Raw genomic sequence first — 12657 nt, forward strand, 5'->3', positions numbered from 1 at the left:
CAGCTTTGACACTGATTTGAGGAGAGTTTGTTTTACCTTTCTTGGTGCAGTTGGTCCCCTCGGGGTCTCGGACGTAGCCGTCCTCACACTCCTCGCAGTGAAACCCAGCAGTGTGGTACAGGCAGTCGATGCACTCCCCGCTGTCGGGCTTGCACACGCGGGGGGACCGCGCTGGGTCCACATTCCCGTTGCATTTACACCTTACGCAGATGCTGTCAGAATTGTAGTAGCCGTTGTCGCACTGGTTGCAGTTCAGGCCAATGTACCCAGTTTTGCATTTGTCACACCTTGGGGCAGATTCACCAGGCTCTAAAGAATACAGAAAGCAAACCAGGTATGTGCCACAGCCCCCTGCAGAGAAACACCCGCTGTGGGATTTGTTCTGTGGGACCTGACCACGAGTCATTATGACAAAACCCAGCAGACACTGAGCATTAACAAATCTCAATTTTTACACTGAAAATACCACTTTTGAGCTCCAGCAGCTTCACTGTTCCTTGGAGAAAAAAAATAGTTTGGGCATTTCTGATGCGTCGTACCAGCATCACAGAGCACACTCAGCAGCTGCCAAGCAAACTGAACATTTCCGTCTCAAACAGCCGATTTCAGAAAACAGCTGGAACTGTATCAGGGATGCCTGCAACCCACAGGAACTTTCTGGCCTACATAAAGCCAGAGGTGGCTTGATTGCAAAACTGATTAAGGAAATATCAAAAAAAGTCTTATATATGTCTATTACAACTATGACTTCTCTCGGTTACATGAAAATAGAACAGGAAGATTGGGGAATCTCTGCTTGGAGTCCCGTGGAGATGTTCAGAAGAGGGCTCACAGAGGTATGGACGTGGCACTGGTGGGCGTCTCCTGTACCTCTCCTGCTTGCCACAAGCTCAGCAGTTTCTCTCTGAGACACGTTGCAGGTGCTTCAGAGCATGCTGCAGCCTGTAGCCACACACTTCTGATGCCCTCCACTACACAGCTGCTCTCACAAGAGGCAACACAAGCACCAAGGGTGCAGCGTGGCAGGTGCCGCTTCCAGCAAGGTGCCCCAGTTCTCACAAACATGAGATTCACGGGCTATAAAATGCCTCGCTAGGCTGATGCGCTCCGAGCGGCAATTTAATTGAAAAGAGCTGCATTCATTATCTGAGGAATTAGACCAAAACAAAAGCCTTACGTATTCGGCAGGTGCCAGTCGATGCCACGGTGGAGCATGGGCAGCGATGGCAGGTGTGGGCAGGGTGGGCGCTTCTGTAGAAGCCCTCCTTGCAGAGCTCGCAGTGGTTTCCCTCGGTGTTTTCCTGGCAATGCAAGCAGGTGCCTGGGGAAGGGACAGGAGCACAAGCAACCATTCCGTGGCAGGAACTGGAGCAGAATATTTGGAGCAAGAATCCGCGTGGAGCGCTCTCAATTATCAGAGCTCACAGGTGATTCTGGATGCCCTCTGGCCAAAACATGATCCTGGCCTCTCATAACCTGCTGATGGTCGTTCCCCCCCTCCACACACATATACACATAACGTGAAGAAGTAGGTGGCCCCAGCAGAGAGGCCTGCAGCTCCTCGCTCTAAAAGGTCAGTGCAGGTAAGCACATGCCATCAATATTAAATGGTCCCCAAGGAAAGGAGTTTCAGTTTGCATTTGTGCTGCAGAGATGGAATCTTGATGCTTCAAATCCCCCACTCCCACAAGGGGTCCCCCCAGTTTATGCCTTTACCCTTCTCTATGTGCAGCCTCTTCCCACACCGAGCGCTGGCGGTCAGGGGAAGGTAGTGCCACCGTCCTGCTCTGGGGGCAGATGACTTCAGCCCCCCAGGATAGCTCAGCTTCTCTATCCCGTCACAGGCACCCGGCAGCAGCAATTACTGACCTTCCCAGGGAACCAGAGGAGAACTGGGGGTTTGCAGGAGCCACCTCCCCTTCCTGGGCAAGCCCCTGAATCAGAAAATCGACGTGCTGTGCCTTAGCAAAGGCTGTGTCCTAATGGCCCTCTAAATTGCATTTTGATACTATTGTGACCGGAGAAAGAAAAATCTCCCTAGCTATAAAAACACAGCCTCCATCAAAAGCCCATTCATCAACAGGAACATCCTCTAATTCAGCAGGCTCCTCATCGAGGCGGCAGTGACCTGAGGGAAGCTGATATGATTAAATCCCGTGTACAAGACTCTGAAAAGGCAACCACCACCACCTCACAAACCAGGGCGGCACAGAGCAGTTTATTCACTGCACATATAAGCACAGACAGGAGATTCACTGAGCTAATCTAGCAGTGCTGCAGGGCTATGTTAAAAATCTCATACCCACATTAACTACAGAAAAAATCCTGAATTAGGTTAATGCTGACTGTTAAAAAAAACACAGCAGATTTTCTTATTAACATGGGAAGAGTTTGGCTCTCTTGCAAGCCCCGCACGCTGCACGGCTCCTACTCTTCTCTCCACAGCGGTGACTCCGCAGCCAAGCATCCCCGAGCCAGCCTGGCGTGTCCTTGCAGCTGACCCTCGTGCCAAGGGCAGGAAGCAAACCCTGGCAGGTCCCACTGTTGGGAAGCGGTTGATTCACCCGCGCAGTCGGGGCTGGCGGCACCCCGGTGACTAAGGACACTTGCTCGGCGTCAGCTCCCACACACTGTTTGCTCTTCACCCAACAGCTTGTCAGACACGAGCCAGTGGCTTTTGTGGGAGAGATGTCAGGGTTAAAGCAGAAAATGATCTGCTGGGCTTGGCTTCTCCGGTTGCAAACCTCAATCAGCTGCTTCAGCACTAAAAAGAACTGTCTGTCTGGGACTGACCAGCTCGTGGAAGGTTAATTTGCCTGATCAGCAGCAAGGGTGCCTTGAACTGTGCTCTGCAGGCATTAATGGGGGCATAAATCTGGGATCACACCTGCGTTTTCTGTACAGGCTCGGTCATTGCAGGACCAATGTCTTTCCCACCGGCTGAAATTACTCACATTTATCGACACCGACCCTGCAAAATGGCTGTGTTTCCGATGAGTCAGCAAGTTGCTCAGCCGTGCAAAGCATGCATGGGCTTGCAATCAGGTATCACTGTGGAAAGCCTTAATAATTAATAGCACTTCCCATCCTGATAATGCCCTCAGGAAGGATTAGACCACACAGCACCCCAGCTGGGAAGATGCAACCAAACTCATTGCACAGACACAACACGGGGCACAAGGCTCGTGTCGAAGGAAGCGCTGGCGCCTGGGGAGCTCTGGCTGCCCAATTTCCAGCCCAGTAATTTTAAATCTTCCTCCTGGCCAGAGCAAACCCAGCGAGGCTTGCGGAGCTGGCTACGGAGCCGGCAGAGGGAGCCCCAAGTACAGAATTCATGCGAAAGAAACCTCGAAAATTTGACAAAGACTACACACAGTTGATGTAAAGCTGGGGAGGTCACACAAAGTGCAGTCTCTAGAGCAGGCTGAGTGTGCTGTGTTACTTATTAGACGTCAGATCTAATTTTTAATCGACTGCTCTCTGTTCTGGTTTTGTTGGGTTCCTCCACCCCCAGCAGCAAATAAAGCAGACGGAGGAAAATTTTAAAAATGGATTTTTGTCAAATCAACAATAGGCCATTAACGAAAAAGAGGGGTTTTCTTTGCAATGCTGTGGTCAGAGCTGGACAGCCTCAGCAGAAGGGATGCCTGCACAGCCCCGTCCTGGAGGCAAGATCTGTGCTGGGGTTTGTTTTGTTTTTTTTAAATCAAGAGTAGGGGGAACATTGAGGGAGAAAAAGGGAGAGCAGATTATCTCACTCCCTCACAAAACCCACACACCCAGCTCCAAATCAGTAACACAGCTGATGTGCACACAGCTTTAGGTACAATCTTACATGCTTCAATATTGGTAGGACATAAGCACATGAAGTCCAGTATAGGAACGATTGCAGTAATTCACCCCCAGGGAGTGCAGACCTGGCACCTGCCGCTCCCCCCGATGCCAAGCAGGAGCAGGGCATCAGCTGGGCACCGCCAGCACTGCGCCTGCCCGTTCCTCCCCTGCAAACACACAGGCCATGAGGAAACGGACAATGGTGCAGAAATTGCCCAGAAATACCTTATTGGATGAGCTCTGCCTCCCTGACAGCTATGCAAAAATGCTGCAACATTTTTTAAATTATTACTCCTTTCTAAGCTCCTGGATAAATATTACAGAACTGCATCTCAGCTTGGAAGTTTTGATGAGAATTTGGGATTTGAAGTGTGAGTTTTGTTGCTAAAGTGGGGATTGCGCAGGCAGTCACAGAACATAGCTCCTCCGGGATCCCTCCTTTTGGTGGAGATGGGAAAGCAATTACATTCCCCACTGCCCTCCCATAAGCTATTCAAACACAGGTGTCTCAACATTTGCACTCCATCAACATCTGTATGAGTGAGAGACAGTCAAAGAAACGATCAAGGAAAACGAACAAGGTAAATTTATAAAAAGTGGGCAATATTAATTAGGCGGTGACAGTTTTTTCCAGCACTAATCGTGTTATCTGTCACCATAACAGTCCACCTTACGTCAGTGCCAGTACTATATGTTTCCAGGTAAACAGCAGTTAAAGAAAAGCTCCTTAAAAGCCCATGTTGTGTATTTGTGCTAGTGCAGAGAACAATAGAGCACTGATTTCTGATAGAGGCTGCAGAATGAAGGCTCTGCACTGCAGCATGAGGTACATAACGCAGCCTTGATGGCCTTCCTGGAGAAAAGGACTAGCTCCAACCTCACCCTGCATTTTAAGGTAAAGATCCTGGGTACTCAAGGCATAAAGATGCAGATGAAGAGGATGGGAGCAGAGGTCTGCTGACCGAAAATGGCAAGATCCAGAGACAGAGGAGACAGGTGAAGTCTGCATCCACCATGGTCACAAGAGGATAGTTACCTGTTAAGCTGTCACAGGTTTTGGAGTGGTTGTTGCACTGGCATGGCTCGCAGGTGGTTTCGTTAAACCGGTAGTATCCATCGCTGCACCGGTCACACTTCAGGTCTGTGACACCGACTTTACACTGGCATTTCCCAAAGCTGCACAGACAGAAACAGTGAAATGTGGATGTGCTGGGAGGCATCCAAAGGACAAACCTGTGGTCAGTGTTTTGGGCTCCCTTTCCAGAGTGGGGAACTCTGTGCAGGAATGCCTGCTGGAACCAGGACATGAAACCTATGGGCAACAATTTCCAAGGAGTGATGGGGAGTTCTGGGAAGGCTGAATCTCTGCAAAACCAGTTGCCCTGACAGCAATTTCCAGCTGGGCACTAGAATTCATCGCTCATTCTGGAAAGCCTTGGCCCAAAGCCATGCCCATGCGTCAGCCCCCAGCGGATGCTCCGACAGCCCCGCTCCGGCCCAAGCTTCATCAAGCACCTGCACTGGCCCTGGGTCCTGCAGGACACTGGGACACCCGTGATCACCACACCTGAACGACAAAAGAGCACCCACGTGGATAATCATCTCCCCTCTGCATTGGTGCCAAGCGGCACCTCCTGGATTTTGGGGCGAGCGGACAATTCCCTGCTCACCACCTGCTTTCCCAGCTCCCCTGAGAGCCAGCGCAGCAGCTCAGGTGTCTCGCTGGGGTTTCAGCCCAGGCAGGCGTCAGCTCCTGCCCTCCCTCAGCTTCTCCTCCACGATCCTATTTATCCCTTCCACACAGCATTCTCAGGGCCACCGGACAAGCTCCTCTCCCCCAGTCGACTTCTCCAGGGCAAGACAAGAGAGGGTTTTCCCTTCCCGGCGGTTCCCACTAAAGCGAATCCCAGGCAGGAGCCTGTTTACTCGGGCACCCTCTCTGGCTGCACGGAGGGTGGAGCTCTGCACAGCTAAAACAGAGGGCATTGCTGGGAGCTGGCATGAGCAAATACCAAGAGGCTATAAAAAGCAAAGGTTACCCTCATTCCTCTGGCTCTGCATGCCAGTCTCTCCACGTGGAGGCTTCAAACCTATTGCTTTCATAAGTGACTTTATATACTAGCAGCATGGAGGCTCAGCTCTCAGAGACATCACAGGAATGGATGAAATGTTCTTTCCCATCACCCCACCGACACGGTGACTGCCGGCTATGGCTTATCCCGCCCGCACACCTGGGACCCACAACCGCCCCAGCCGAGGATGGGGAGCACAGAAGTGCCCCTCTGCATCTCCAACAGCCCTGGGGTGACCTGCAGGAAACCTCAGCCCTGCGTGCTGCACGGGGAGGCCAGGACAGCAAGCCAAATAAACGTCATTCGGTCCCCTCCAGGAGAGGGGTTTATTTGCAGCTGCAGCGGACAAAGCCGGTGCCATCCAGGGAGCACCCCCAGCACACCGCTGGATGCGCCCTCCTCTTGGCTCTCCCTTGTATAGCCCCCACCCTACTCATACACTTTTTAAATTCACCATTTCAGGGTTGGTGTGCCTGCACAAAGATAACCTATTGTTCTCCCTCGCTCCTCCTGGGGAAGAGTGAGAAATGCACAATTTGCTCCTAAAAGCCCCTAGAAAAATCTGCTGATTAAAACTAATAGAAGCTGAGGCTCCAAATGGCTTGATGCACCGTTGATGTGTTGTTTTTAATTAAAATGCAGTAGATTGCAATGTTTGGGGGAAGACATTGCTTCTGTTAGAAATTAACATAATTTAGTATTTCTGTTGTTCGTCTGTTTGCCAAAGGAAGAGGAAATACTCAAAGGCACACCAAAATACGGAACTCTGCCCAAGTGGCTGCACAATTAAGTAGTTCCAGAAAATGAAACTTTAGGCATATATAATGGACTGATTACAAGAAGGAAAAAGAAATAAGATGTTTCCTTGCTCTCCAGACCATTATCTGGAATTGCAGCAGGCAGATGCAGAATTCAAAGGGATGCTGTTAAGCAGCTCGGTATGTTTGACTTTTAAAGAGCTTTTTGCAAGACCTCACATTAATCCAAATGTTGTCACAGTGTTTAAAATAAAAGCAAACAAAAACCAGTTTGTTTTTATTTGCTTCTGACCACTACTAGACAGATATTCTTGTAAGCGAGCAGGGGACTGGCAGAGCCAAGCAAGGAGAAGCAATTAATTTGTGGGGGGATCCAATATTTAGCCTGAAAACTCATCTTCTGGGGATGTGTGCTATGAGTAGGGCTTCACGGGACCCAGCACTAGAGCTGTATAATCCTCAGCCTCCCAGGCTTCCTCCTGGAGCCCAGGGCGCTCCCTTTTACTCTCTCTTGTCCCTCGATCAAGCCTTTATCTCAGTGACAGCCGCCTCTTCCCCCGGCTGGCACCCTTCCACCCAGACTCCCACTCCAGTTCTTGAAAGGAGGCTTATTTCCCCAACAACTCTGCTAGAGCTCAATGCAGCATTTTGGGGCAGCGTCCCTTGGTTTTACTCGTTAGCTTAAAAATAACAGGAAAGCAAGCTATTTAAAAAAAAAAAAAAAAAAAAAGAAAGAAAAAAAAAGATGGTTTTGGAAAGTTTGGTTTTAATGCCTCTCAAGGAGACCTTTTCTCAACATGTTACACATGGCACCGAGCCAAGTTCTGCATGTGCAAGAATTAAATCACTCAGCAAATATAAAGCTTTGCCTGTGGTCATTGCTTCCATACAATAAAGCCCCCTTACAACACTCCTTTTTATAGATCCAGTCCAGTAAAGACTGTCAGACACTTTTTAAAGCAAAGGTCAATGATATAAATGCATTAAAACCACAAAAAAAAACCCAAACCCCCAACCTCCTGTTAACAGACCGATTGTGCCCATAAGAATCCAGAAACTTGAAAGAAAAGACCCACAGTTTAATACTTGCACGGTGAGAACTGAACTGGATTTTGAGTATCAGCCAGGAATTTCTTTTGGGGGGGAAGTGGGGGGGAAGGAGGGGGAAGGGAAGAGGGAAACATTTTGATGCAGCAACATCAATTGCTCAACTCCATTTCAGATGATTATTAACTCCACTGCAGCCAGCCAATTTTTAGCCCTCAAAAGAATCAATGGAAGGATGTGTTGGGATAAAAAGAGAGTTCCAGTAACAAAAGTCTCCTGCTAGCCTTGGTTTCTACTAAGTTTTCATTAATATACTTACTTTAAAGACCGTGTAGGTAATATATATCACCATCACATCATCCATCAACTTTATATACATTTCCTAATGATTAAAAACATCACCAGCACAAGAGATCCTGGCAGAAGGAGCAGGCAGTGATGGCCAGCCAGCCAGGACAGGGGCAGACCACGTGCAAGGCTCGGATCCAACCCCAGGCAATCGGACCCTGTGGGGGTGAGGGCTACACGCCAGGTTTGGGACCCCCCAAGGCAGGAGCTCGTGCATCTCATCGCCCTCCGCCCTGGGGCTTCATGTTGTGCCTTGGAAGCTGCTGTCTTGGTGCCTGCGGGGTGGCAGCCTGGGGCAGCACAGCACCCACTGGCAGGATGCGGCCACCCAGGGCAGCAGCGTGCCAGCAGGCACTGGGGAGGGGGTGTAAGTAAAAGCAAAATACTGGGCAGAGGGAACAGCCTACACCCCAAAATATGTCCTCAAAATCCAGTCTGATTTAATTTCTGCCCCCACCAAGCCCCCTGCCACTCCACTCAAGGGCAAACAGCCACAGGACACAGGAGATCCCATCACTCGCCAAGTAACCCAGGCCACTAGTGGCAACAAAACGTTCCCCACGGTGGGGTGTTACAGGACCACAGCTCCACAGCTACAGAAGTTCAGGGGAGACCACAGTGACCCCCCAGCTCCGTGTATTGCTCTGGCTCCTGTTAAAGAGGGTGACTGCAGATAGCTTTGACTCCGCTTGGAAGTATCCTAGAAGCTGAGCGTGGAGAACATGTAACACCTCCAAAATCCTGTCTCCTGCCTGGCCTGAAGCCGCAGGGCATCCTGCAGATGATTTTCGGCCAGGTCTGATGGCGGGGGAAGGACGCGCTGACGGGACGGGCTCCGCCAGGGAGCCTGGGCAATGCCCCAACCTTGCACACGCAGCACAGGAACTCACGGCCTCACCACAAGGGAAGAAAAAAAAAAAAAGCATTACAATATCTGTGATCTGAGGCAGATCGCAATGTGCAGTTGTGTCTGTAATGGGTCTCCACTCCTCCTCCACAGAAACATCCTGAAGTTAGCAGGGACGTGACAGACACAAGATGGATGGGAAGACGAGGACCATAGCCTCAAGGGCTGATCGGAGACATGCTGTGCATGGTTTAATGGTGTAACAGAAAACCCTTAGCAAGCTCTAATCGTTTATTTTCTTTTTTTTTTCTTTTTTTTTTTTTTTTTCCCCAAGGAGGAGGGAAGGGAGAAATTAGTTTTGAATGTTTTCCCAGATGCCAGAAAAACCTGGATGCCCAGCTGCTGTTGAGAGCCCAGGGACGGCCTGACCATGTTGGAGCCAGCCAAAACAGTACAGCACCAAGCTTCTGTGCCTGGATTTTCTAAAATACATGAGCCTGGTAGGATTTTGGGGCAGTCAGAGAAGGCAGGAGCACCCATGGGTCTCAAACCCAGGCATACCAGGTGGATGAGCCATGCAAACCCCCCACACACACACTCTGGAGTGGCTGGCTTTGGAGAGGTTTGCCAAATAGATTTACCGTTTTCATCGTGAAGCACAGAGCACATGTATATGCACCCCCCGCACCACAGCATCTCCCAGGGCCACATCACCTGCCAGCACCATCCCCAGAAGAGCCGGTGAGGGGCCAGGCTGCCCTGAGAAAGAGGAACACAAGAGCTACAGGCAGCCCCCACCCCGAGCTGGTGGCACCTCCAGCATCGCCTGCTGCCCCGTCCCTCCCAGGCGCTGCCTTGCGAACCTCTGGTTGCAGATATGCCCATCCCTCGCCCCAGCAGCGCCCGGTGGCACGCCGGCAGCGTGTGCCATTAACAGCAGTGGCACTGCTCCCTATGAATGAGGAAAACCACACTGCTGAACTACAAGCATCTGTAAAACAACCCTCATGAAAAGGCTTTATCACACTTTGATGGAATAAGACAAAAGGATGCTGCACAAGATTAGGAAGATTCAGAAGAGATACTGCTAAAAATGGTGCGTTTCTGCAGTGAGCCTGGCTCGTTTTGTGCTGATTTTCTGTGATGTCTGACAGCAGCCAGGAGAGAAATCTCTCTCACATTTCTCTGGGCAACGTAGAAAAGCTAACATTTGAAAGCTAAACCCTCCAAGACACTTCCATGGAAAACCAGCGCTGTTAACAGCCACCCCAAGCAAAGCGAGACCCCTCGTAACCCACGTGTTGATTTTCCTTTAGGTCAGTTCCTTTGAATACCAGCACGTGGGGAAGCAGAGAGCAGCCAGAAGCTTCACGTTGGGTCTCACCTCCCCGCTCCCTCGGCTCAAACCAAAGCCACCGGCAGCCAAAACACTTTTAGGGAATGGTGGAAGGGTTAGTGCGACCGCGGCCGAGCCCCGCGCCTGCCGCCCTGCTCAGAGCTGCCTTTGTGGAGGGCAGAAGAAGCGGGGCTTTATTGAGGCAAACATTGGGCCATTGTGCGCCGCATTCCTCGCTTTGTGCTGGGGGACGGCATCTGTTTATATGGCAGCCCTTGACGGAGCGGGGACACTTCACAGCTCTGAAAGGCCATTCTGTAAATGTCAAAGGGCCACCTTGTCTGGTCACTGCCGCCTCCGCAGCCCCGTCTCCCCCACCAAGGATGCCCCCTGCTGCTGGGAAAGCCGGGGATCTCCAGTCCGGGGCTGTGCTGTCTCCTCGGGGTGCCCTCCAGCACCACCCCCCAGGACCCTGGTGCCCAGGGAGGGAGGAAGCAATGGGAAGCCCACCATGGCCTTGGAAGGTTGGATGGAGTCCTCTATGGTTTGGCATGAGGAGAAGCAGCAAAAGCCTAACTAACTACACAGTCTGAACCCCAAATAGTGTGGCCCAGCTTCCCAGAGCATCCCCTGGAGATCACAGCAATATGGGGACGGGACAGGCAACCTTAACACAGCGTAGGATGCATCCGTGGGGAATGCAGGGAGACAGGGCTGGTCCCCGTTGGACACATCCGCTTTGGCCAACATCGTCCCTCCATCCCCCACATCTCTACTGATGCCTCCTTTCAGCAGCAGAAAAAGGCACGGGCAGCAAGCACTGCCTGAAGCCAGGCTGGGCACCACCTCCCCCAAACCAGAATTTAGCCACAAGAGCTTAAAAAGTTGAGCCAGTATTGGTTTTGAGGGCGGTCAATGTTTACCAGAGCAGCAAGTCTGCAACAGACAACACTGGAACAGCAAAGCCTGCTGGAAAATCAACAAAATGACAGGATTTCTGAGAAGCCACAATTACTGTAGGGGAGATGATAACCATCCACCTTTCCCTGCCGCTGCGTCCAGTCACTCACTCCCCATCCCTGTCTGCAACCGAATAAAAACAGGTGCAGGTGCAGTTTCTACCTGCTTGTGGGGGAAGAGAGGAGAACCGACTGGATATGAAGGATAGAAGTCTGTACTAGGAGAGAGACTTAGATAATTAAAGCACACAGAAAAATATGCTCTAACAGGGTATTCTTCCGCTTTTATGGTGTCCACATGTAACAATTTCCACTAAAAAAAAAAAAAATCTCTTCTCCGCAGAGGGATGCTGACAAGGCATTACTGGGAGATAATGAGCCACCGTTTGTGCTCAGCAAATCTATGAAAGGGAGAGCAGTCTTTCTAAAACAGAGAAAAAGTGGGGTGGTTCTGTTTGGGTTTTGTTTGGTTTTGGTTTTTTTTAAATAAGTCATTGAGGAGTTGGGCTCCCAAGGTCTTATCTCCAAAGAGGAGCGGTGCCCAATGTGGTTTACTGGACTGCTAAAACACAGTAGAATGGAAATAGAGTTCCCACGCAAAGAAAAGGCATTTCAGAAGTGTGATGACACACCACTAAAGACAAAAAATGAAGATCTTTCTCTATGCAAAATGAGAACTCCACTGCCTTCCCCCAGATAACCTCCTGTGGTTGGGACGGGCAGAGACCCTGGGAACATGAGGTCTCTCATCTCAGACTATGGCCACGAGCACCCTTTCTGCGCAGGCTGGTGAAGCTCCACAAAAACCTTGAATTTCATCAGCTCTTTTGCATTTTCTGACTTAACCAAAAAAAAAACCCAAATTCTGCCCCACATGGCTTCACACTGCATGATGCCCAAGGTGCACCTTGCCTGCGAACCACCCGGGTCCTTCCCACTGCCATCAGGGCCGATGTTCCTTATCACTTTTCCCTCCGCGGTCTCTGCGCCTTGCCACATCGCACCAGCTCTGCGAACGTGGCGTGCAGCAACCCCTGCCCGGCTCCCCACACTCTTCCGGAAACCCCAGCCCTCATTCAAAGACCTTAACAAAGAACACTGTCCAGTGCTGCTGACCTTACTCTCACCAGCAATGCTCTTGCAAATCCACATGAGTAAGGGTCACATAGATCAGTCTCTCCAAAGAGAAACCCACCACAAAGGCGGCACACAGGGATGGAGAGCGCCCAGCTAACAGCACCCCCCTTTCAGCCTCGCAGCACCCCTGCTCCGGGGGACAGCCATGCGTAAATCAGGGATGCTCTGCTTTTGTTCGTTTTAATATGAACATAAAGCACGAGAACCCTTCGAGGAGGCAAAACATCTCTGAATTAACACTTTGGCATTTATATGCATGCTTTGTATTTTTTTTTTTATTTTTTTAAAAAACTGAAACAAGTGACAGGAGGTCTCTCTA

At 50.6% G+C, this 12657-nt stretch overlaps 1 protein-coding gene across 1 annotated transcript in view; it reads right to left on the reverse strand.

The window, feature by feature from the left end:
- MEGF9 (multiple EGF like domains 9) overlaps window positions 1-12657 on the reverse strand; it is a 62892-nt gene that overhangs the window by 12181 nt on the left and 38054 nt on the right. Inside the window, exons 3-5 of the mRNA XM_080401109.1 lie at window positions 4871-5010; window positions 1178-1321; window positions 37-309 (exon numbers count right to left, since the gene is read on the reverse strand). Of these exons, the coding sequence (XP_080257235.1) occupies window positions 37-309; window positions 1178-1321; window positions 4871-5010 (557 nt within the window). The remainder of the gene's footprint in view (window positions 1-36; window positions 310-1177; window positions 1322-4870; window positions 5011-12657) is intronic.

The sequence above is a fragment of the Falco punctatus genome (genome assembly GCF_963210335.1).
Source record: "Falco punctatus genome assembly, chromosome: 9".
In the NCBI taxonomy this organism is placed as follows: Eukaryota; Metazoa; Chordata; class Aves; order Falconiformes; family Falconidae; genus Falco; species Falco punctatus.